The sequence below is a fragment of the Argiope bruennichi genome, chromosome 9 (assembly GCF_947563725.1).
Source record: "Argiope bruennichi chromosome 9, qqArgBrue1.1, whole genome shotgun sequence".
Classification (NCBI taxonomy): domain Eukaryota; kingdom Metazoa; phylum Arthropoda; class Arachnida; order Araneae; family Araneidae; genus Argiope; species Argiope bruennichi.
The window spans coordinates 93,308,522-93,336,310 of NC_079159.1; the positions used below are offsets into that span (position 1 = coordinate 93,308,522).

Here is a 27,789-nt window from a genome sequence, read left to right on the forward strand (position 1 = left end):
TATAGTTTTTTCATTATACATCTGTAATATTGTAGTTTTCATCTAAATTCCGTAACAACAATGGAAAATTCTATAGCTGTTGGAGGGTATGTTAATTCTAAACATTATCCTCTAATACAAGTTTAAAAAAAAATATAACATGCACATTTAAATGTGAAATGACACAAAATTAATCAGTCATGAGTTGAATTTACATTATTTATTTATCACCTTGTTCATGTTACCATAAACAGCTCTAATCACGCAAAGGCAAAAATATTAAGTTGTGCCTAAAATGAAGTTTATGTACAAGATGTTTCTCATCTTTTTACAAAAAGTTATAAGATTAAAATATATCTTCAACGTAGAGCCTAATTTAAGAAAAATGAAGACCTAATGAATCCTAGTAAGTTCTTCAACAATTTTTACAAGATCATCCACAGTGGCATTCCTCTTCATACCAGATCCATCATCAAACTGCAAAAGAGAACAATAAATGAGGTAAAATAAGGATTATGAGGTGAATTATAAGGATTCATTTTATTAAAAATATTTATAAAAATGACATTGATATAAATTTCGTATGGATTAAAACTGAGCTATATTAATACACTGGTTCATTAAATAACTATCATTCAGTAAATTACTTGAAACAAAGTACCAGTGAAATTCCAAAGAAGCAACATAATATAATCTAATATTCCTTTAAAACAAAGCAAGTTTGAATTGGAGTGAATTATTTTTGTCAGCTATATATACATGATGAACATCCTGGAAGAGAAGTTTTAATGTTATTTCTACACTATTTACTGGCAGAAACACAATAGTTTTATTTAATAGATATATCTATGAATTTCAGAAAAAAGAAGAGCTTGTTTTTGGAATTTCAATTTCTCGAAAACAGGATGAAAATGATTTTTAATTTTGATGAATGTAATACTTTGCTGGAAAAAAAAATGATCTAAATATAAAACAAATAAAAAGCAAGCAAGCACTGAGATAAAGTTTGATTTTTTACAACAATTTAAAAAAAAATCCATAAGAAAAGAATTTACCGGAATTCCTTTTACAACAGCTTCCATTTGGTCTCTTCTTAAATCAAGGAAACTTTCAATCAAGTCACCATCAATGAATCCTGCGCTTGGTTCTTGTTTTCTTTCAGTTGAAAATGCACGGAAACTAAGCATTGGATTAAGAAATAAATAACAGCAAGAATCAAATTAAATGCATACTAGCCATTTTCGGCAACCAACTAGTTGGTCAAAATTAAGGCTGTTAAAAAAAAAATGAATTAAATATTTTGAACAATTATTTTAATGTGTTTGTCAACAAAATATTTTTAAATTTCAAACTTTTAATAGACATATATTTTAAGTCTTATGCTTTTTTTTTGTTTTTTTCCCCCAATTCCATACACATTTCCCTAATTTTTGGTTTATATCTTTTTACATCCAATTACATCACATGAGTAAGTAACAGTGCAGTGAAATCTCATTTAACAAGCATAATTTGTTCCTAAATCTTACTATAGCAGTCCATGTAAGGATAGGAGTACTATAGGAGTCCTAAATTTTTCTATAGGAGTCCATGCATGTTCCATTATGAAAAAAAACTGAAATTTCTAATGCATACTCTTTTTAATAAGAAAATTGCTTAAAGATAAACGTTTTGAGCTACAATTCAAAATCTGGCAAAAATGAGACATAGGCATTATCATTAAATGAATTTTAAGAGAACATAACTGTCTTATCAGGGTGATACTTCTCAGCATACGATGCAATAATTTCCCATGATTTCATCGTCTCCCTTATATCAATGGAAGGTTGTTACTCTGTTTCATCTATTATTTCTTTCTCTACAAACCAAATACCATCCACAGCTTTTTATTGTGACCCAAAATGCAGTTATATAAGTTTGGTAGTACTAGTTATGTTTCCCCACCATCTCATTGATGTCATTGCTTTCTACCTATATTCCTATAATCTTGGCCTGAAAGGAAATCTTAATTACTAAGGCACCAAAAGCACTTCTTCAAACCTATTGCAGTTGTATTTTATAATACTATCCAGTCAAAACTTATTCCATGTAGATATCAGGATTTTCTTCAAACAAGTGCTCAACACTGTCAATAATTAATTGTAAATTCCTTACAATTAATTACTGTTTTATATTTATGATAAGCCTTAATTGTAAATACAAACAAATGCCAATATAGGACAATTCAGCATTTGACCTCACTACTTATTCTGTGAAACATCGTTCACAGAACAAGTCACTTTTTTTTCAATCAGTTTTGCTTGTTATGCGAGGGCTGACTGTATTTAAAAATAGACAAATTTATGAATTCTTCACCATTGCTTGATTCTGAAGCGAAGCCTTAATTGTAAATATAAATTTCAAAAATTTTATTAAAGGCATGCCTCAGATTGAAACTTATACAACATAATAAAATAAGCTGAATCTTCCAACCTTTATAATCAACAATGAAAAAGATAAGGAGGAATTATTAGGGACAATGATGAAAACAATATGAGTTATTACAATATATTGTTGTACAGTTAAAATATTAAAAAAAAACAAAAAAACCCTAGTTAAAAATATATAAAAAAATAATTGTTATGATTGGAAAGGTAATTTTTTAAATTTTAAGATGATGTAAATATCATTTTGGTATTGTAATATTTTTGGACATTATCACAAAAAATACCAATTTTTTTTTTTACTTTTTAAATAATTGAAATTTCAAAATAAATAAATAAATTAAAAACTTGCTTAGAAGTGCATTTTCCCATACATACACATCATTAAAATTATTAGAGATTCAGTACAGAAAGGAAATTGTAATGCTTTTGCGCAGCTAAAATGAAAATTATTGAATTTCAACAACTTTTGCTCTTATGAAAGGCAGTAATTTTGAAGAAAAATAATTTCTGATAATTTAGCCTACTTTTGTTTTTCAAATGGAAATACAGAAGGGAGGGGGGAGACAATCTGTTAGCCAAAGTAGGCACTTCACAAAAAGTCACATATAAAAAAAGCAGTGGGTAAGATTAAAAGAAATGTATCTTTATTGCCACCAGTTGAGAGGGTAACATTTAAAACTATGATAGAAAGGATTATCAGAAGCATAAATAAGCATGTCAAATGTATCAATTAAACAAAAATAGAAATGAAAATAAAAACCAAATACAAAAAAGGAACTTTTATATAGTCATAAACAGTTTGTATAACAAAATTCTACTAGTATTTGTAAATCTTTTATGTGAAATATAGTTAGCAATCATCTTTTGAAAGTTATATTCACTTTAAAAACATGCACTATATAATTTTTAGATAATTCTTAAAGCCTAAAAGATAAAATATAGACATTTCTCAAAACTGATATGATTTTGATTTTAATTTTTTGACCTATGCTCTTATCTGATACCCTTAAAAGTTCTTATACAAAAGAGTTTTTTAAAGTATTCTTACAGAACAAATTTTAAAAATGCAAACATTACAACCATAAAGGATACAATGAATGAGAAATCTTCCCAACAGATTTGATTATTTTTGTTAACCTAATTTGGACTTCACTCAAGAACACAAAATATTCCTCTGGCAGCTGTGTCACAAGGCCTATTGAAAAGAAGATAAAACGTGTCTTCAGCAGTTGAAAATAGAAATTTCAGCAAAATTAGTTGTTAGTATTAATTCTATTACTTACCAATACAGCCATTCACAGAACCAAATAAAACAGATCCTTGGGTTGGAGTAGTTATTTCACCTGGATGCTGCATTACAAGAGATCCTACAAAAAAAAAAAAAAAAAAAAAAAAAAAAAGAAAGAAAGAAAGAAAAAAAGTAAGCACTTGAATATTTATTATAAAATGAATGAACAATAAGAAAAGTCTATATCAAGAATATTTATGAATAGCTTATTTTTTTTAAACAAATTTTACTTAATAAAATAACTGTAAATACAGACTTACTTAAAAGATTATTAGAAGTTTTTGGATACAAATTTAAAAGCTAACTTCCTAGCAGAATGGTTAATTACAGAAATTATTAATTAAAAAATTAAGCTTTCCTGAAACTGACATTTAGTTTGCTTTCATTTCTAATCTACGGATTTTACTTCAACAAACAAAAAGAATTTTTTCATTTGGATTTAATATTTAAAAAAAAAATAGATTTTAAAATTTAAATTCTATCAAATATATACATTTATTAAGATAAATGCTTCCTCTCTCCTAAAAAAGACATTCAATCATGTATTTCAAAATATTATGATAATAAGACCAATGTATATTTTTTTATTGTTATAGGAAAAAAGTAAAAATGGCCAATTAATGTAAAACATTTAATTAGTTCTAATTAAGTTTAATTTAAAATATACTAAATAATGTTGTGATTTTTATTTAAATAAGAGCAAAATTAAAATAAAAAGAAAAAAAAATCTATATTTTACTTTAAATATTTAACTAATTCCAAGGATATAATTACAGAATATCTGAATATAATACTCTTGGAACTCGAGATATTTAATCCATTTATAATAATGACATCTTAAATAATGATTATAAGAATAGATATTTGATGATTACCATGACGGAAAACATTAATCATTTCACCAAGATGAAAATGCCCTACTTCTTGAAGATGCTGTCGATCTTCGTCAGTTGGAGCAGCACTGAGAAATAAATAAAAAATTAACCAGTTCTTTGTAAATATAATGACAATACAAAAAAAATATTGCACGAGACAGTTGTTTATTTAATCTGTTGGAAATAGGCATATACTTCCAACTGGAAAAGCGTTTTACATAATTTAAAGATTAAATTTTATTTTGTTACATTAAATAAATGTACTGCTAAAAAATTTAGGAAATGATAATTTTTATGAAATATCCAATTCTATAAGTCATATTTAGCAAAAACTTCTTGACCATTAATATTTTTTTTAAAAAAGTGCCCATTATTCAATCAAAAAATGGCCAAGTAAATGAAGCATTGAATTTTATTATTTTCAGCCTTTCAACTCGAGGAATGACCACTCATTGATAAATGGATTTTCCGCAAGATAGTTACTGAAGTAATCTAAAATCATGATATTCAAAATTTCATAACTCAGTTTTAAATGTAGAAGAGGGGAATATTTTGTTATATGAAAAGTTATAGAATATAATTATTAGGATTACAGAACTGCATAAAAATATAGACTTTGTTTCAGAAGTGTATATATCTTTTCTATATTTATTTAAAATGTTTTTTTTTAAAAAAAACTTGAAGTTTATACCTATATTGGGCTAAAAATACTTAATGACCTTCATGCAATTTAACCCTTCACACAGTATATTATTTTTATTCAATAATACCAAATTTTAGGATAAATTAAATTTTTTGACATTTAAATGAATTTTTTATACCAGGTTATTTGCTAAAAGATGTGGTGCAAAAGAATTGAGTACAATTTTGTAGAGGTACTTGCAGAATTAATATAAAGTAGGCAATTAAGCTATTTTATAATCATATAATCATCAATCAATATAATCATAAAAATAACAAAGTCTCTAAGTCAAATTAATTTCATTCAATAAGAGACTTTTGAAAGTACTTAAAAATTAATGAATTCTCCCTCTTCTTTTTTTTTTTTTAATGAAGAGAAATAATTTTAAATATTTTTTAAGAGATAAAATTAAATAAATCTTCTGAAGCATAAATAACAAAGAGAACAAAAGGAAATTTAAATGCATAATTTGAGGTAGCATTCTATTTATTTAAAAAACAATAAATAGTCTCATAAAACCTAAAAACTACTACGAAAAAGTTCCAATATAAATAAAAAAAAAATCTATTTTAGAGATTCAAACACTTGAATAAATCAATGAATAAAAACTAACTGAATAATTACTACAAATAGACAAATTATTCTTTAGTTCAAATGCCAATTTTGATCTGTGCCTATATTTTGGAGTTGTCATAGTAAAAACTAATCATATGATTTTTTTTTTTTATTTCAACAGATTTTCCAGTTCTCTACAGTTAAAGGTGTGGTGATTCATGAAAACATTAACAGTTCTATATTTTGCAGCCAACTACACAAAATTAAGGTATGCTATATTAATAAAACAAACTAGAAACAGAATTAAAGATTTAATTTTATAAAATAAAATTCAAATTAATGTACCTGTCCTTTTGACAAACAAATAAATTGTAGGAGTTTTCTGCACCAATAACTGTATCATCATCCAGTATTTCAACACAAGTCATCCAATTTGGGTGATGATCGCGAGCAATCTAAAGGTAAAAAGAATGAAATGAATAGATAAAATTATAACAAACATTATGTAGATTAAAAAAAAAAATTATTTCTCCAGTGCTCAAAACATTTTTTTATTATAAATGTCAGTATGAAAGGAATTGTAATGCAGATATTTCTAAAATTTCTAATTTCTTCACGGAACAATACATTTGGAAAAATTATTTTTAAAACTCTTCAGAAAAACTGAATACAAGCTGAAAAATTTTAAAAAAAACCAAAAAAAAAAAAAAAAAAAAAACCAACATAATTCTTAAAACTCATTCCTGAGAAATATCTCTTCCAATTACCTCGGGCTATCTACAAAAAGAAATGTGGGCAGACTTGATTTAATTTTTGGCAAAAAATAAATTAACTAAACATAAAATATATGGTAAGTCATTAAAAAAAATGTATGAGTTCAGTAAAATAATAAATAAAGCTGAAATTAATTTCAAAATTATGTCTCAAAAGTTATTCAAAATGTAGTAGATAACACTTCTGAAGATCTATCTACTGTTAGTTTCAGTATTCTGAGACAACCACTTTTTGACGATTCTATCTTGTTAAGGGGAGAGACGTGGAAGGATGAGCGCACTTTTGGAATTCGTCACTCTTTGACCTTGATTTTTGTCCTATTAGATACTTTTTTGTTTAATTTTTTTCAAGTGTATGTGAGCATCATATCGTTCCTGACCGTAATATTTTAATTCAGTCCACGAGTAATCCGAATTTATTTTATTGTTAAATATACACATCTCCTTCTCTCGCCTTTCCTCTCAACCCTATTTTGATAAATAAAACCCATCCTCATTCTAAAACCTTTTGCACAAAAGGTCTTAGAATCTGTTACCGTCTGTGTGTGCTGGTTTCCACAGACCAGACTGTAGAGACCCACAATTACAAAATTTGGCACATATATACTTTGGAGGAAGGAAATATGCACCCCAGGAGCCTTTTTTTTTAAAATTTGAACAGGTTAAAAATTTTTGATATTTAACCCGGCAATTTGACAAGATATTGGCAATTTTTCTTTCAATAATTTCAAAAACTTTAAAAAATATTATATCAGAAAAACAAATTTTACATAATCTTAAAATTTAAAAAAATTAAGCATAAATCATAACAATATAATTCATTGTTGCTATTAATATATCATCTAGACCAATATGATCAAGATAGGAAATTTAGCTTATTTTTCAATGCTGAGTAAGTTTCAGTATAAAGCATGCTTTTCATAAAATGCTTGCAAATTTTAATACATTTACAATTAACGTTAGCCTCAGAATCATGCAATGGTAAAAATGAAAAAGAACCCATTCTGAAATATTGTAGCTATTTCAGTTATATAATTGGGTGTATAAAGAAACAAAAATCTGAGAAATGCAGATTTTAAAATGGATAGAATGCTGCCAGCTTCTAAAATAATATGTTGTATGTCTATCAAAATTTGAAGTTTAAAAATATTTTCTGCGGAAGAGGTTAAGGTCAAGTTACACAAAATATTTAACTTGAAATTTTTAGCAACTTTAAATCAATAGAGGTGGCTAATGTATATTATATATACATAAACTCACCACTCATTATTAAAGATATCTCTATCATACCAATATTTGTGCAATATAGATAATATTAAATGCCTTTAAGTTATCATAGAAGCGAAGAATGCTTACCTCTTATCATTTTCATTATATAATTTCATCCATATCATTTCAAAAGTAAATGCAGTTTGAATATTAGATATAAGTTTCCTTGTTTAAATACAAACTATGATAATGATTCTCATGACACAACTTTCAGAACATTTCACCAATTCAGATCCTAAGAAAACTTAAATACTTCTTGTTTAAAAATTTAAAACCTTCTATGTTTTCTTTTTATCTTGTTTATAAACATAATAAGTACATAATAAAACATTTTGTACTGCCATGGGGTATATTTAACAAAGAATGTAAATCTCAGTTGAATTCGAAAGTCATCTAGCACAGAAAGATCGAAAATAGCAAAGAGTTTAAATTTTAATTTTTCTTTAACTTCCATCTGATTGATGATTGTAAGGTTATCACCTTATCAAAAAGAATAATTTTTTTAAAATATTTTTTTTTCAATAGTCACAATTACTTAGAAGTTAAGAGGCTAAAAAGTGACTTTTGACTGCTAACTTTAATTGTATCGTAACAACCTACACATATCGTACCTGGTTCGAAAGCTCTCACCAGTTGCATTCTGTTCCACCCACACAACTCCTACTTTTATGATGTTAGATATTTAGATAAAAGAAATGGCAAAAATAGGTAACATTTCCTTTCCTTTCTCTTTTTGTTGCATAGCAACTTTCAACATTTTTTCCAGATTATGAATTATGTTAAATTTATGTATAGTACTTAAAATCTGTTACTTTTAGTAGCTATTCAAACAAATGAAGATTTATAGGAATAAACTTACCTCTTCAAAACTACCCTCAAGAGGTTTATATACTAATAATGCCAAAGACCGCATGATATCACCAACTAAAATGAAGTCGCCTTTTGTTTTTAAATATAAGGCAATAATATTGTTAAAATAGCTACATTCATTATGCAGTTCTCTTTCAGGAGTCCATTCATAAAGACGCACAGTACTATTGATAGCAGCAAGAAGTTTACGATTGAATTCAACCATAGTATAGGGTGCACCTTTGATTTCTTTTTCAGCAATTTGTTGAAGTTTTCCTGTTTGAAGTAAAAAGAATTATAAATATAGTTTTTGCTCTTGTTTATAGTCTTTTTATTTATTGATCACTTAAAAAAAAATCTATCAACCCAAAAAGTATAAAACAGGTAAATACCATATTCACAATATTCCATGTGCATACTACAGCATTCTGAAGAATATTCTCATTTATATTTAATACCTATTATAAAACTGAAAAAGTTTGATTTTTCGTCTCATACATACCATCTTTCCACATGAATATAATAAATCTGCCCTGCTTTGGTTCTGAATCTTCACTATTTACAATTGCTGTACCAACCACATAGTATGTATTTGGGTCTTCGCCAAGCTTGGTAGAAACAATACTCATGGCATACTCATTTGGTAAAAATTGGTGAGCATGCAGAACTGCAAACAGATTATGATTTATTTAGATATATGAAAATGTTTCAATTCTAACACTATTTAAATAACTAATTTGTGTAAATATAAAAATACTATAAAATTTAGAAAACAAAGATATTTTTTAAAGAAATTTTTAAAAAATGAGCAAAAGAAACGCAAATAGCTTAATTTGCAAAATAATTATTTCCACTATTAGAAAGAGATATGAAGGTATTTGAATAATGATAAAATGTGAACTTCATAGATTACAACAAAAAAATTTTCATTTAAGAATCAAATACGCACCTTCAAACGTATGTTGGTCAATAATTAGCAAACTGTACACATCAACTTCTTGACCACAATCATCTGCGCTTGGGCCACCAGAATTTGTTAGTTTAATAATGGAATTAGCACTTGTACTATAAGAAAATAATAGTTTGTTTTAAAAAATTCTAAGAGCCAAAAATTGATTAATTTTCTTTAAAAAAATATTTTAAAAATACATCTGAAGCAAATAATCTTTCAAAAATTCACAGAACAGTAAATTGAGATGAGAATTTCCCGTTACACACCAAGTTTTAGGAACAAAAAAGTAACAAGATCTGAAATCAACTGTAAACAATGACTAAGATGAAAAAATTTATTCAAGTGATGTTCATACACCTCCTCTGGTACTGGAATTGTCCTTAACCCTTTAACAACCAAATTATTTTCCAGTATTAATTAGGTATAAATTCCAGAAAAATTCTTTTCAATCTTTTTAAAAACATCAAGATAGCCGTGAAAAAAAAAAAATTCATTCCTAAAATAATTATTTTTGCTATTAAAAAATATTTCAACTTCTCTGGAAAAAGTGAACTTGTGTCTGATATTACACTATGTGGCAGACTCTATGATCTAGTTATTAAATTAGTCACAAATGTATTTTGAAGAGTAAGAATAGAAAGAGTAGGAATTTTTAGAACAATTTTTCTTTGAAATTAGAATTTTAATTAATTGAAAATTAAGGAAGATGCAGATGTTTTGCCATAATAATTTTTGGAAATATTATTACACAAAATAATTTTTACATTAACTAAAAAACCATTATGATAAAATGATATCAATTTGGTAGCTGTCCACCTTTTCCTTCAATTTTAATAAATTTTTAAACATAATTTGCAATAACCAGTTTCCCTTCAAGTGCTGAAATCAAAGGAATGAAGATTCAACTTATTATTATTATTATTAACATTCTATGATAGTATCAAAATCAATTAAATTTCTTTTTACTACATCAAATTTTTTTAATGAAATTTGTGAACATAAGTCTTTAAGATATTAGTTTATTAGAAGGTGAGCTTTATAAGTAGACAGATTATGGCAGATATTTTTAAATTTTTTTATCAGCAATTTTTAATTCAGCTAAAATACTGTTGGACATAAAATATGCTGCATGATTTCAACATTTGCATCAACAATGTACTTTTCATGAACAATAAGAAAATGATATTGGTGCTGAACAGCATGATATTAGATGTTACAATGCATGAAAAAGTATATCCTGTAACTTCACTTCTTTAATGATGCTCAAGGAGAAAATGAAAACAACAAGTGGAAGGTTAAAAATAACATAGTAGATAGGTCATTCATAATTACAATTTAACAATACTTTGCTAAAGAAATCAAGAATACAAAGCTATTCATAAGAGTTAGAAGGAAAATTAACATTAATAGAAAAAAAGCTGGTTGCTAATAACAATCAGTGCATTATAAAAATACACTAAATAATTTAATCAATAGATATAAAATTATATTTAAAAATTCATAGTTTTCAGGATGATAATTGCTATAAATAAGCAATTTTATTTGAAAAACAATATACAGCATTTTCAACTTAAAAGATGTCAAATAAAACTTTAAATTTATCCTGCACAAAAATAGCCCAAAACAAATCACATTAATAATTAATGAAATTTATTATTTACATTTATTGATACTGTAATGGCACAAATGTATTCTTAAAGAAAACATATATCTCAAATAAAACACAGCACTTAGGCTTTTCTTAAAATTATCTATTTAAATTCACAACAAAAGCATAACCATCATTCTTCCTCCAACACAGAAGCTCTTCTAATCATATCATATAAAAAAACAATAACCCTCAATGGCGGCGACGAATCTCGCCAATCATTTTTGCAAACATCGCCAACGGCAGCCAAACATCACAGATACATTACAATTTATATGCTTTAAGAAAAACATACCTCACAGAAACATTTAATGCCTGTGTACTTGCGCTTCTTCTTGTAGGTGTCAGTCCACAACTATCATGGAAATCTATTCTTGTAGTTATAACACCAAATGTTTGAGTATCTTCTTGATAGGCAATACGTCTAAATATATAAAAATAAGCAAGGAAAATAAGAATAACACATTAGTAGAAAAGAATGAAATAGATGTCCTAAATCATTAAATATAGCCAACAAAAAATTTTATCCTAATTTTTTTTGTTAAACTATTAATCAAAATATAAAACTAAGAAGCAAAATATAAAATAAAAAATATTCTTACAGAGTAAAGGGCTTTTGACATTTCCAAGGTTAAAAATATACATATTATTTTAACCATATACATATATCCACAAGCCAATATTTTACAACATGGAAGTAATATAGAATATAACTATCAACTTTAATAAATATTTCAATGAAAAATAATTTTTAGGTAATTGAGACTTAAATTACTGAAACATAATAAAAATAATCAATTTCATAGTTAACATTAAAGCATTTCAATCTTTAATAAGTTAAAAATCAACTACAGCAAAAATAGGCAATCTTATTTTGGGTGACGATTTATATTTCACTAGTAAAAAAATCTGCAGAAAATAGTGCCTTACTTTGTGTAATCGCACAATAGTTTATCAAAAAGGCTTGATTTTTGCTTTTGGCTAGAGAATTTTATTTTAGTTTATTTTCAAAATATGGAAAGTTTCACTTACTGATTTTCTAATATTAAAAATCTGATTTTTGTAGAGGGGGGATGTTCTATTTTAGGTTATTAAATTGTAATAATCAACAAATATAAAGAAATTCTGTTAAATAAAATGAATTTGAGAAACTACAACTCACTAAAATACATCCCCCCCTTTAAAAAAAAAACACTCGAACATTTACTTCAAGTATAACACTAATATCTTAGTTATTTTTTAAAAATTAAATCGCTTTTATAGCTGCTCTTATAAGAAGTAAATAATTTAAAGTCAAGCCCTTTGAAAGGTAAGTATACAGAGCACTGCCCGCGTACACTAACCACAAACTGCAAGATTTTCAGGATTATTTTCTCTCCAGCAGAAAATAACATTGAGGTTGTGTGTGTATATGTGGGTAGGTGGGCGTGGGTTGTTCCTTTTGAATTGGAGGCCTCAAATCATGTATATTTCTTCAAAGCATAAGGCAGAGGCATTAAATCTTCAGAAGTATGCACAAGTTAGAAGTTTTTTTAAAAAGGGAGTGGAGGGGGTAAAAATTTGCCCCTTAATATAATTGGTGATACACTGAAATCCTGTACATTATTAAAACACTTTTTTTTTTTTAATTTTCAGTATCTGATCACATAATTAATTTCATAATTTATTACTGACACATATCCAAAATTGAAATTTGAATAGACTAAGTCAGAGTAAAATTTAAGTCCAGAAAACAACATAGCTTAAAATATTATTATAAGAAATTGTGGTATAATAAAATGATATCAATGTATTTTCAAACTCATATATAATACAATATTAATTTTTTAAATGCTAAAATATATCACAATTAGTTTATAACATACAAATACATTACCTAGGCGATTCTCCAAGTGGAACAGTTCTAATATGAAGCTTTTGAATTTCATCAATTGTGCCAATCAACAGAGCATGGTCATTTGAAAGGGCCAAACTACAAAAGGAACAATATAACAATATATCCATCTACAAGTGTAAATTTAGATATGGCTAGATATAGTTCTATTAACAAAATAATAATTCTCTTTTACTAATTGCAAATATTTTTCCAATCAACAGAGCATGGTCATTTGAAAGGGCCAAACTACAAAAGGAACAATATAACAATATATCCATCTACAAGTGTAAATTTAGATATGGCTAGATATAGTTCTATTAACAAAATAATAATTCTCTTTTACTAATTGCAAATATTTTTTAATTACCTATCAGGATAACCCACAGAGTTAAGAGGGCACATATGACTGACTTCTTTCAGATTCACATTAGAGAATACTAGCTTATGATTGCTGGAATATATCACAGTTGGTCTATCAGAACAGGCAAATACATTTGTAGTAGCGAGTGAGCGAAAGGTTTTCAAAACTGTTGGTTGTGTTCCAAGAGTAACCTGGAAAAAATGATAAGTCAGAACTCTTACAGCATAACTTCTACAATAATAATAATTTATGAAGAATTAGATACTAGCTCACCTTTTAATATTTTTCTAAGATTTTCAAATTAAAAAGATAACTAATAAAATATTGATTTTAGAATTCCGAGAAAGATATTTAAATAATACTGAACTATTAATCCTATTACACATTTTTTTGGAGCAAGGGTGAATCAAATATGTTTATATTTAACACCATATATAGTATTACTATAGTTTATTCACAATCTTAATTATCCTAATTGCATTATTCCTACACCTATTCAAATGAACTGATTTTGAAATTACATGAAACACATTCATGCACTGTAACATATACAATGTATGTATAATTATTGCATTTATTTTCATATGTGTAGATAGAAGACTGGCAACACAGATGATTGCAATTAATACTACAATGCCAAATCATTATCTAGACTGATATTGAATCTCTCAACATGCTGATAGAAAAACAAACACCTCAAAAAATAAGATTATAGCTAAACATCAATTTATTATTTTTCAGGGAATAATATCATCAATGGCATGCAAATGATTGAATAACATTATCAAAAATAAATTACCTTCTTTTTCTCTGCAAGGCAACCAGTTTCTGGATCAATAGTAAAGTAAAAGAGAGATCCATCTCCCAAGGCACAAAGTAAATAATGCATGCTTTCAAAAGTAGTGGCAAGAATAGATCGAGGAATAATATCTATAACAAGCAATGAAAAATGTACAAAGAACTGAATGTACATCCTCTAAATATGAAATGTTTATCACAGATTTAATATACTAAAACTAAATACATAAAGTATAGTTAATAATTTTATTTATCTTTGAATCAAAATTATTCAACAAACAAGGAATACAATAAATTCACACATAAAATAAAACTGAAATAAATACTAATTTTAATGTAAACTATTATGTAATTATAAGTAATAATGTAAACTACTTTTAGATAATGAATGATATCACATATTAGATGATTTACACTGATTTATGATAAAAATGAAACTGTACCAAGGATTCTTTTTAAAAAATAAAAATTATCATGGGATGAAAATTCAATCCAATATCATAATATTAATGTGATACAATATGCATACACATATAAACAGAATTTCCTAAAAAATACATTATAGAATATAATTGGTAATTTTCATAAATTTATTAAAAAAATTAATTTCAAATTTTTTTAGTATGTTTAGAAGATGAAATAATTTCTATTTTTTTATCTTTAATTTATAACTCATTATTATATATATTATGGAATCTTGCAATCAGGACTTTCTAATACACATTACATGAAATGAACGGGATCAAAATTGAATAAAATTATAAAATACTATTATTTAAGTTCTAAAAATGTTGAAATGTGCATTATCAATACGAATACATGTTTAAAAAATTTTTAAACTTTAAACAAATCAAGAAGAAAACAAAAAAATTATCACACAATTTCACCTTTATAGACTTAAAAAAATCAAATTAAAGAAAAGAACATAAAAAATGCAACTTATTCTTAAGGAAAGGGAATGCTATAAGGTTGTGTGTGTGTATATATATAAATAAATATGGAATGATCCTGCATTTTTCCTTTCCTAATAACTGGAAGTTCAACAGGGTTATAGCAAGGCAATTCAATGTTGATATAGATAGTTTATTCCTTCAAAGATCAGATTAGAATTTGATGCCTATTCAAAAATGTTGTATATGAAAAAGTTAAAGGAAGAGAATGTTTCAAAGAATTAACAGAATTTTGATAAGCTACCAAAATAATAATAATAATTTGATATATTAATTTTGATACCTATTCAATAATTATCCTCAAGTGCTTTAGTAACTGTTTCTTAAAACTTCAAAATTTTACTTGTAATTTTGTTTTGTTTCCTTCAAATTATATATCAATTCACATAACATCAAAGCTAAGAAAATAATAAATCCAAATTCTGGTTATAACCATAACACAATCAACTTTGACAAACATTGTTTCATATACAATTAATTCACTTAAAAAGTTACACTACACCTCTTTTTTTTATCAAAGCAAATTACAATTCAAAAAGATAATTTTTCACTGTAATACTCACCACCACCTAGCATTTCTTTATGTATTTCTTTCAGAGAAGGAAGATTTAAAATTCGTATTGAAATATCTGTCCACAAACCAACAGCACAGATTGGAGTTTTCTCTGCACTATCCAATGGATTTACATCAAGACATGCAACTTCATTCTCCATTATAGTATGGCTGAAATTTTTTTAAACATTTAATAGTTGGATTTAGTAAAATATGTTAATAACAGAGTGATCAAATCAATAGTAACCAAGTATGTATCAATTTATAATAAATTTTCTTCCAACTGGTGAATAAAGTTAGAAAATTTTAATATGTAAAAATGTAAGGATTCTCTATATTTAGGTTTATTAGTGGAAGTGTAAAAGGAAATTCGGTAAGATTTTTATTTTCAATTACTTGTTTTCACCTGTAATTCTCTTTTAATTTTTTTCTCATTTAATGATAATTTATTGAGATTCTATTTTCATTCTACACATTCTTCATTATTTTTTTTCAATATTCTATAGAAAGGTTCTTCAATTTTTGTGGAAAACACCATCAGACATTTATATCTATTCTGCATTAAAATTGAAGAAACTTCCTGATCATAATTTCCTTCTTTCTCTGTGTTTTACTGTAATTTGATCTTTCTTTCAAAAAAGCATTTATTTATTTTTAATAATTTAAAATGTATATCTGAGATAATTTAGGTGAATGACAGCAAAAGGAAAAATAAGAAACAGCATGAAAAAATTGGCACTGAAAAAGTTAACTTCATAAAAGCAGCATATTATTTATAAAACATATTAAAGAATCTTTGCTTAGCAAAATAATAAAATTCTGTCAATGTTTTTTTCCCCATCAGAACCTTTTAACCCATAAAAATGAAATAACTAAAATTTATGTTGTCTATTACATTAAAAACAGAACACTTGTAAAATACAGAACAAAAATACAAAGCAATTAATGTTTTCATGATTACAAAATCTAGTTGACTAAGTTCAAAGAATTTTTTCTAAAATTGATGAAAACCTTGATTAGGTTGATTAAATAAATGATTTAAGTAATTAATTGATTAGTTTAAAAATCAATTAGATTAAATAAAATTAAACTAACCAGATTTCCTCAAATAGATAAATTGATAATAATAAAATAAGAAATATACAGGGTGAAACCATCAAACATTTATATCTGCTTGATAAATTTTTATATGCACCAGTATCAAATTTTTTTAACTATATCTTTAAAAATATTCATAATCAATTAGACCATTACCCAGTTTGCCTTATTTCCTCTTCAAATATTTCAAAATAATACAGTTCATTTCTAATTGCACACACAACTTGCGACATATTAGCAGATACAACACAAATTATCTGATTAGGAGGAGGCATCCACTGACTAAGAACTTGCTTGGTCGGTCTACTCAACAAACGGATGGATGATGCTGTCACCTATTCAAAACATTAAGATAAGAATTAAGGAAAAAAAAAAAGTAAATAATTTAAATATTTTAAACCAATTTTATAACCAATGCAATATGATATAACATTCCATCCATATTTTTAAATAATTCTTAAATGATGACAACTATGTTACCTGAACAATCTGATCAAAACGGACATTAGCACAAAGAAAAGTTTGTTGGCTGACATCAAACCCGGGTAAATGCTTCTCTTCTATATCTTCTCCACTAAGACACAAAACTCTAAAAACAGAGAAAAAAATTAGACCTACATTTTTTTACAAATAACATCAAGGGAAAATAAAAATTTAATTGCTATTTTAAAGCCTTACCTTGTTTGTCCAACAAAAGACAAGATTAAAGTGTCATCATACTCTGTGGAATCAAGTTTTAAGGGCCACATGCCCTTTACTCCAGGAAGATCAATGCTTGCATGTTCATGGATGCCAATACCATTTCGAATGATGCGTAAAGAACCTTCTTTATAAGCTCCTGAACAAGTAACAAGCTAAGAAAGACATAAATTTAATTAATACATAAAAAGAGGTGTTTTTTAGACACCTTGCAATGCATAAGGTAATTAATAGATATAAATATCCTAATAGAATATTTTTTAAACAATAACATTGCAAAATTATATTAAAATAAATATTTATTTAAAAAAGCGTAACATCAATTGAAAGAAAAATTAGTTTACTTAATTCGTTAGGTAAATAACAGTAGAATACATTCATGTTAAGGTACTATCAGCCACACTGACAAATTAAGATATTCATTTGGAAAAGGTTAATTTGAGACAGATTATTTTATTGATGCAAAATTTAAAACTTCAAATATTTGAAATAATCATAGTTTAATTAAAATAATTAAAAAATATATTTTTCAATAAAGATAAAGAAAATGATTAAATTATTAACCTGGCCCTGGCCTTGACGTTCCAAGTCAACAACACACATGTCAATAATTGGTCCTAAATTGGTAAATGTTTCCATAACTTCAGTGAAAGACCCATTGTCATTAGCATGTACATTAAGTTTTACCAACTGTGAGTCACCTAATCTTGAGCCAATATATACTACACCATTGTCCAAATAAGTGATACATTCTGGGATTGTAATCTGTGAAGGAGAAAAAAAAAAAAAAAAAATCCTCATAAAAATTTTAGCTTTTTTATGATCTTATTTACATTTTTAACCCTGCTGGACTTCAGATAATAATTAATTTATTAAGAAGAAAATTTACAAACCAATAGATAAATTTAAAGATATTTTGAATTTAATTGATAAAGTTCCTCATTTCAATAAAGGCAAAAAAAAAAAAAAAACAGCATATGAAGTTTAAATGACCCCTCCCCTTACAATTTCTTCATTATATTTTTGCAAGGATTACCAGTATGTCAAACAGAAATTTACTTTTAAAAATCAAAAACAAGTTAAAAAATTTACATCAAACAGATAGAGAGAGAGAGAGAGGGAGAAATTCAAGCAAGACAAACTGCACTTTTTTTTTTTAATATTTAAAAATTTTCAATTTAACTACCTTTTTCATTTAGATAAATCTTAAAATTTCTATGTAAAAAATAATGAATTAGAATTTTTTAAATCAGTATTTTGTCTCCAAAAATCAAAACCCTTTAAAGTGACCAATTCAGCTGAAAAGCAAATTTTGCCTACAGCAGAGGATTAGCCATTAGAGAGAAATTTCATTACACTTCACTCATTTAAACACATTTGTAAAAGTCTAAATATAGTGACAATGATTTTTAAAATGCACACATACTAAAATAGAAACATTTAAATGATCAAAATTATTTTACCTCTCCCAAAAATTCAAATTTCAGATCTCTAACTATAACTCGTCCATCCATCTTTTCTTCTTTTTCAAGAAGCAGCATAAATAAGCGGCCATACATGTTACCAAGCAGATATCGAGATCCATTCTCATCTACTTTGCAGTAACAGTTAATAACGCTTTGCTGAAATAAGCAATGTTATGTATATTAAATCTTATAGAATGTAAAAAATTTCCAATATTAAAAAAAAAAAAAAATTAATATATTTACCTTTATTAATGGTGGAGCAATAGCTATATGTTTTTCACCATGGTAATAGGTAATTGACTCTTGTCCAATCACGATTGCACCACCAAAGGGTTCAGGCACTGCAAATAAAAATAAAAACATTGCCTTTAATATATTTTGCATCAAAAATAAAATAAATTTGTAAGAAATTTCAAAGAAGAATTACAAAAATCTTTATTTCCTAACATCTAATATTTTTGTTATCAAAGTTACATATTTGCACAATTAAAGCTAAAAAAAGTTTCATCAATGATTATGATAATGCAAATAAAATTTTTATACTATCACCTAATATGCCTAAGCAGAATTTATGTCATATGCAGGTCTTTTTTTTTCTATTCATTTAAATAGAAAGAGATAATAAGCTCAATTTTGCATAGAAACACAAAAAGAAAACTTCAGAAACATTCTAAAGCTTTCACAATATATATATATATATATATATATATATATATAAGTAACCAATCTAAAGTATAGAAATAGTTTGAAAACAAAATTAAAATGAAAACGAAACAAAACAGTTTCAAAATCGCAACTAAAAATTATTACCTATTCAAACTAAAATCAAAAATGGAAAAGGAAAAAAACTTAATAGTATTTAGAGAGCGCAACTGCAGCTACTTCTAAAACACAGATGAATTGAAACAGAAGTATTAAAATCAAGTTAATAGGAAAATAAAAAAAAACCCAAATAAAAATTAAACCAAAAAAATATAAAAAAGAATCCAGATATATATATATATATGTATATATATTGAAGAAAGAAAGTTTTGATTAAATTACATTATTGCTTGAATTGCCATTACGGTGAATGCATCAAAATAGAAAGTTTTGATGTATGGGCTAGTGAAATAAAATTGAATATAATTTTCATTGCTTAAAAGAAAGATTAATTTTAGTGATAAAATTAATACCTTATTAACAGCAAGAGAGAAAAAAAATCAATGACTTTCAATTCTTTGTCTTATCACTGCTTTCATCATTATATACTATTTATATCATCGCTGCTTACTACTTATAAATAAAAATGAAATAATGTACAACTTGATTTTACAAGAATATTTTAAAAAAAGGAGTGTATTGACTGATAAATGTAAATCAGTTTTCTTTCATCCATTACCTGAAATTTAACATTCTATACAAATACATTTTTATTGCAAGAATTCATTATATGAAGACACATACAAAGGATATAATCCTGTTACAAGCATGGAACATGATTCACAGAACATTATTCTATTATTGTTGTACTTTTTTAAGTTATTATTTATCCTATATTTTACTGTTTCTCATAGGAACATAAATTTGAAAGCAGATATAATTATAGAATAATACAATTTCAACGTATTCCATTAAATTAACAGTTATCTATCCAAATATATAAAATGCAGCAATAAAATCAATAAAAGAGAGTATAAATCATAATAATACATCTCAATGTCATTTATCAAAAACTACATAATTGTACTAAGGAATTTTATAAGAGATATATGTATAATTTTTGCATTTGTTCTCAGACGTTTAAAATCCTTTCCAAAAACATATTAAATGTAATGTGCTTAAACAGAATAATGTATCAAATCATGATTGTTTACATAATTGAGATCAAATAAAAAAAATGCCACAAATATTTTATAAAAAAATCATTTATAATCTCTTATTTTCTTTAAAAGCACCAAGTCTTTTATCTAATAATGTTTTGATGTCTGAAATTTTTTACAATTTCATTTATGATTAAGTATGATATAACATTTACACTTGTGGCAGATTAATTTCATGAAATTTGTGACTTTTATAAGAAATACTGTGCATGTAAACAAATAGAAATAAATTTAAATAAACACTTTTTTCTTGTAACAGAATACAAAGTTCATTATGCATTTTATAAAAAGAAATTATTTAGTCAACATGTTTGTAAAATTATATACTTACAAACCTATAAAAGGGAGTTATATTTATAAATTTACAAAAGAGTTTTATTAGAAAAATCACATTTTTTTTTATATTATCGCATATAATATAAATCACATATTCTATTTCTTATATTCTGTAAGTGATGATATATGAGCCAATAAGTAAAAATTCTAACTTTCCAATATAAATAAAATATTAAAAAAATTACCACGTTTTGTGATTTAAGCAAAGGTTTAAGTTTACCATTTTAAAATGTTTAAACTCACATATTTACATTTTTTTCACAATTAAAATTTCCTTTTTAATGATAAATACATATACAAAATGTGTAGAATAACTTATATTTTCATAACAATAAGAGTCGAGATCAATAACTATATTTTTTAAGATATGAATAAAAGTTCAAAATTTTATTTTTTCATTAGAAGGTCAAAATTTTGTTAGCTAATAATTTTGAAATGATGAAACTTGAACCAATAAAATTTGATTTCAGGGAAGTGCTTTTGATGTAGATTTAAAATTTAATGAGAAAAATGGAAGGTTTGTCATTGGAAATTTTGAAGCTTGTTTTTATTTCAACAAGCTTCAAAGATAGATGGCCTCTTAAGAATTCTGTATTCAGAAATCTTTAAGAATATGTTGACTTTTTTTCAAATGCCTTTTTTATGATTGCATGATGAACGATGCAAGAATAAAACTGGGTGGCTCCCTTTTTTTTCTCTGTGACACTTCAAGATGACTAAGTATTATACCTTATTAACAATATTGTTTACACTGGATTTTATAGCACTGTTCTACAATTTTCTAAGTATAATTTTATTCTTACCTGTAATCAAAGTAGTAGCTTCAACTTCTACATTACTTTGTGCCCAAGGCCCCTTTAAAAACTCTTTATCACGCATAGATATTTCATAGGTGTTGACATGGCGAGCTTGAGCATCTTGATAAACCATAACTACAGTCGGATTTATACAGCCATGCAAGAATTGAATATCATGAACATGCAACTCTTCCATTCTAAAAATTGGAATCATTAATTAATTAATTATATCAATAAGAGTCAAATGGTATCCAAAAACTGAAATAATCAAGATTATCTACAAAAAAAAATAAAAAAATAATACAATTATTCAAGAATATGATTCAGTAATCAGATAAAAAGTTTTGCAATAGAAACTCTACTTTCAAGAACCGTGCACCATATTTTGTTTCAGCATCATTTAAGATATTTGTAAATTAAGATATTTGTTCCTGAAATTAGACCCTTCAAAATTAAATACTGGAATTTGTTTTTTGATAGAAATTACTATTTTTTCTACTTTGCTCTTATGATTAAATTTAAATTTTTGTACAAACCCAATATTTTAAAGGAATAAATCAAAAAGCAGATATAGTCTTTAGGTGAGCGGTAAAGTCACCTAAAACTACTTCTTAAAAAATGTTCATTATTAATTCTAATTTTAATTCTGTATTTTCACAGACACAATAAATCCTACTTATTCCATATACGAAAAAATTTACTGAAATCAGTAGCAAGTAATGAAAATATTTTTTAGTTAAGAAATATGCTACTAGTTATAATATATATGTGAGAAATTAATACAACTTCCAAGAGCATTACTTTTAAAAAATATTAACTGCAATAAAACAGACTTTTTTCTCAAGGTATTTTAGAAGGAAATATGACATACAACAGGCAATTACTCTAATGTAAAAAATGTTTAGCAGTCAAATTTGCAAGGACAAAATGTATAGGCAACTCTAAATTACTAATAGGTTTTACTGGCTAAGAATAATCTAATTCATAATTTTCCCTCATTTAAAATATTATAATTATGATATAAAATTACATTTATTATAACATCATTGATAGAGAAACTGCTTCCCATTTAAAAATCTTAAAATCATTTTTTTTTATTGTTTTTATAATTTTACATTTCCAAACTATCAAACTGGTCCTAAAATAAATTATAAAAATTTAATTCTAATCTAATTATAAGTTGCTGAGATAATGACATTAAAATTTTTAGCAATATTTTGAAAAATTTTCGTTTTCCCATATTTTTATATTAAATTTTAGATATCGAACATTTTAAAACAGTTCCAATTTTAAACTTTTTTAGACTGATTGTCTTTTTCTTATATTTGAATGAATTTACAGTAATTCTTATAATGTAAATATTAATTATTGTTATTGAATATTTATTTTTCATTTCCAAATTTATCTTTTACATAAAAATGTTATGAACCTTGATCTTATCCTTCATATTCATATTTATAATAAATTAATGTTCACAACTTAAAATTAGAAATCATTTTCAGCAAATAAAACTTTTAAGATTAATATGAAATAATAACTTCTTATCCAAATAACAGCTTTGTGTTATTAGTTACGAGTTATTTCGGCTTCATTTCCTTGAATCATGCCTTTGTAAGCCTGATTCAAGATTCTTCCCTGTCTCTTATTGGATTAATATAATTTTATAGACTGGTTCTCTTTTTCAAACTCATGAAAAAATAAATTTAGAACACTTTGCTGAAATGTTTATATCAAATATTCATACTGATTATTTATTCTTGGATTTAAATATTACTCAATTAAAATTTTTAATAAATAGTTATTTTTAATTTATAAGTATTTTTTATAATTAATAATAATTAAATATAATTTTAAAAAACCAAACTCTTCATTTAGCTTATAATGTTATATTCAATATCAAGAAATGGCATAAAATTTACTACAGAAAGAAAGTATTCCAAAAATGCCCATGAACATTAAACAGAAAACAATGTCAAGAAGTAGCAAAACCATACAATTTTTTGTTTCTACAAAGAGAGATAAATTATAATGCAGCAGTTCCATGCAAAAATGAGAAACTATCATATTCAAGAAAACATATTTTTTGTATAGCTGAAAATAGTATAGTTAATAAGGAATTTACAAATATAAAGGTAGCAAAGCAATATTGAATTATTATGGGAAACACAGTGATTGTGAGGATAAAATTAAACAGGCATCATCAGGTTTCTGAGAAAATTTATAACTTGATTAGACTAAAAATTAAGATTATTCAAATTTTACATTTGCAGTTGTACTTTCTATCTAAGCATAATTTTTTACGAAATTTGTTTCATTCCAAATATAATCTCATGACTCTATATTATTGTATGGCATAATGTGATGTTCATAAAGTAAATACATTGTATACCAAAAATATTTTCAGAAATTCTTTAAATTAAAGACATGTAACAAAATAATTACACTAAAAATTTGTTTTAGTACTTTTTAGGTCAACACAAATATACAAACCTCAAATTAAATGCTTTTAATTCTTTTATATCCTTATCAAGGGGTATGATTTTAAAAAGACCATCATATAATCTCAAGCCAATAATTCTGCTCAATGGATCAATGATGCCAATACTTCCTGTCTCAGACGGTCTAGCGATAGCATCCTAATTACAAAATGAGAGAGGAAATGTTTATATAAAGAACATTAATAACTAAGCATATTATTTCAAAATCAATGAAGAAATACATACAGAAACATTGCCATGGGCTCTAGTAATGATCTCCAGGTTTCCCCCATCATTAACACATTCTAATATAGCAGCACTGTATTTATGAGTTAAAATGAAAAGTAAGTCTTTGTTTTCCTCCTGCAAAAGAAATTAGAAGTTATAATGAAGATTATATTTCAATTAAAGCAATAGCATTAATTTCTTTAATATGAAATTATACATACTTGGGGACGAAATAACTTCATTACAGTGATGCGCCCATATATACCAATTTCTTTAATTGGCCTCAATCCTTCAGCAGTTACTAAATAAATTTCCAGCCGTGTATTTTTAGCCAGTAACAAATTCAAGTCATCCGGTGAAGTAAAATTACCTATAAGAATACAATGGATATTATTATCTTGCAAACTTTATAAGAAATAGTAAACATTATAAGAATTTTTTTTCAAAGGAAAAAAAATTCTGCAGATGATAGTGATAATAAAATTAAAAAAAGAGAAGCTTTTTTTTCTTCTTTACCCTTCTTAATATAGAGGAATGTTCTTTTATATTCAATACAGAAAAAGCATGTTTCTTTTTTGCATCACTCTTCAATCTTTTTATGCTATCCTTGACAGGTGATTTTGTTGTCATTAAGATATTTATAAGATCATGCATATTGTAATAAGATGGAAATGAATAACTTTTTGATTTTTAAAATTATTTCCTCAAATCATGTATTCCAAAGATGTCTGCAATATATTATCCTTTTAAAGGAATTAACAGGGCTGCCAATAGCAATATGAATGTTAGCTAGCATCTGCAATTTCATGCTTCACTAGACTCGAATACTTACAATTATTAACAAGTCATCAAAACAAAATTTGAATGCTATTTAAAAGATGTACCCAAACGGTCAAGATAAAACATTATTCCAGTACTGATATCTTACAGATGATCCAGATTTGTTCATTAATTTTCAGATTATGTACAGATCACCAAGCTCTATTAAACATAATACAATCATCTAGGCAATATAGTTTTTCTTGTTTGCTGATAAAACTTTAAGCGTCACATTAATATGCAAGTATCATTATCCCTTAAATTACCAGGGATAATGACAGTAATATGAATGTTAGCTAGCACTTGCAATTTTATGATTTTACTAGGCTTGCTTTGAATATTTACTTCAAGCAATAAGTTATCCATACAAAGTTAACTGCAACTAATACCTTCTTATCTGAAGATATTCATTATACAACAAATTAACAGTCAAAAGAATGTTCAGAATTTTTAAAGTTAAATAATAATAATTTTTTGCTGATAAGAAAGAGAGGATTAGTTTTGGCACTTATGACATTAATAAAAATTCAAGATCGAGAATACTGTTTCTGTAACAAGAGAATGTAATAATTATTTCAGGAATCCCAGATAAGACACTTGCTTTGATATTAGTAAGAAGATTTATATTGAAAAATACCATTCAGGAAAATGAATATGCTTAAAATCAAATAAAAATTTCAAAATGTCCAAATATGATTTTATTTGTTTCTAACAGACTAATTGAAAATTGGCTAACTTTAGTCAAAAAATACATCATAATGCACCATCTATCTAAACATCACAGTCGTTGTGATCACATTGTCATTCACTGTCTATCCAGACACCACAATGCCCATCTACCTAAAGAACTATAATAAAAAGCTAGCATATGAGTATTTTATCCTCTATGAGAAGCTAGAAGCAAATAAAAATAACTTCTAATAGAAAGCATATTATCAAGGAAAGGATAAATGGAAACTGCAAAAGTGGGTATAATATAAAAACTTTCTTTACTTTTCCTCAATGCATAAAGGAGCATACATTGGAAAACAAACCTTCATTCCTTCTTTTCCTAAATGCAGCCATTTATTTCATTATATCATGAGAATATCTAGCAGAATCAATTAACAGAATGCAGAATTTTGGGTACTTAACTTCATATTTTATAAATGAAGATTAAAATTCTATTCTCAATACAATGCAATTATTTATTAAAATTTTTATTCCTTCTACAACATTACTGATTAAAAACTTATAATAAATAAATTGAGATTTAATTCTCTTAATAAAAGAAGTGAATACAAAAGCTAGAACATGTAATGAAATGTCTGTTAACTGCAAAAGAATTCGGTTTAACACAGTTAATTCTATATATCTGTATACAAAATGCAACTGTAAATGAAGAAATGCATTACAGAAATACATCTAGTGCATAATTGAAAGAATTTTTATATTGCAATTAATAATTTTAATAAAGGGATTTATTAATTTAAACAGAGAAATACACCAAATTCTATGCGGCATTAGCGTATTAACCGCGTGCCAACGATTAATTGTCGATGATCGAAAGCTGAGAGGTTTTTTTCGTAGCTAACATTCGACTATGTTCCCCAACGACATACGGTTGGTATGCACGTATCCTCGATTTACATAGCATGTCAATCAAATCAAAACTCATTAGAATTTTGAATATACGTACATAACAATTCTAAATTATTAGAAAAACGTTATCAAATTTATTACTGCTGAAACCAATACTTATTTGTCAAAAAGAAATAAACAGAACACATTTTTCAAAACAACAACCATTTTTAAACCTAAACAAACAAAAAGGAATGTATGTACACAGAAACACAAGTGTATCTAACCTGTCGCACATGCCACAACACTTGTAGGTTTATGAGCGGTAACAACATAATTGAACGACATCTTTCAGAGAAGTCGTAAATTTTCCTAGATCATTTAATTATATTACAAAATATTATAAGCACAATTATATTATTAAATAATTTCTGTGCACCGTCATAAATTGTTACCGCCGATATATCCGAAAGAATTATAAATAAACAGCTCGATTTCAGATTTGGGAGCTTTAGCAAATGGAGTTTAGATGTAAACGGCTTGCTTGTTTATAGCTAACCTTTTTACTTTCAGAATATTTTATATCCAAACTTAACTTTTAATATCTTTCCATACT

The 27,789-nt window shown here is 25.9% G+C and overlaps 1 protein-coding gene across 1 annotated transcript; it reads right to left on the minus strand.

Annotated features, from left to right (window-relative positions):
* Positions 1-180: 180 nt before the first annotated feature.
* LOC129984562 (DNA damage-binding protein 1-like) lies at positions 181-27,680 on the minus strand. The gene is made up of 25 exons (XM_056094478.1): positions 27,461-27,680; positions 25,016-25,164; positions 24,813-24,929; positions 24,580-24,725; positions 22,096-22,286; positions 19,338-19,435; positions 19,092-19,250; positions 18,193-18,393; positions 17,608-17,783; positions 17,410-17,518; positions 17,086-17,264; positions 15,842-16,002; positions 14,330-14,460; positions 13,537-13,721; positions 13,170-13,265; positions 11,589-11,717; positions 9,643-9,758; positions 9,196-9,360; positions 8,704-8,969; positions 6,148-6,257; positions 4,566-4,651; positions 3,686-3,769; positions 3,495-3,597; positions 1,035-1,158; positions 181-456 (listed from the first exon to the last, which is right to left on the minus strand). The coding sequence occupies exons 1-25, from the start codon at positions 27,519-27,521 to the stop codon at positions 373-375; spliced, it is 3,426 nt and encodes a 1,141-aa protein (XP_055950453.1). The 5' UTR covers positions 27,522-27,680; the 3' UTR covers positions 181-372.
* Between the last annotated feature and the right edge of the window lie 109 nt (positions 27,681-27,789).

Bases quoted from the DNA above. Each gene is read 5' to 3' on its own strand.
- LOC129984562 (XM_056094478.1), bottom strand. From the start codon at position 27,521: ATGTCGTTCAATTATGTTGTTACCGCTCATAAACCTACAAGTGTTGTG. The intron at 11,718-13,169 runs GTAATGTATTTG...TTATATATTTAG, and splicing joins CCACTTGGAGAATCGCCTAG to ACGTATTGCCTATCAAGAAG. The intron at 3,770-4,565 runs GTAATCATCAAA...TTTTTTTTGTAG, and splicing joins GATTAATGTTTTCCGTCATG to GATCTCTTGTAATGCAGCAT.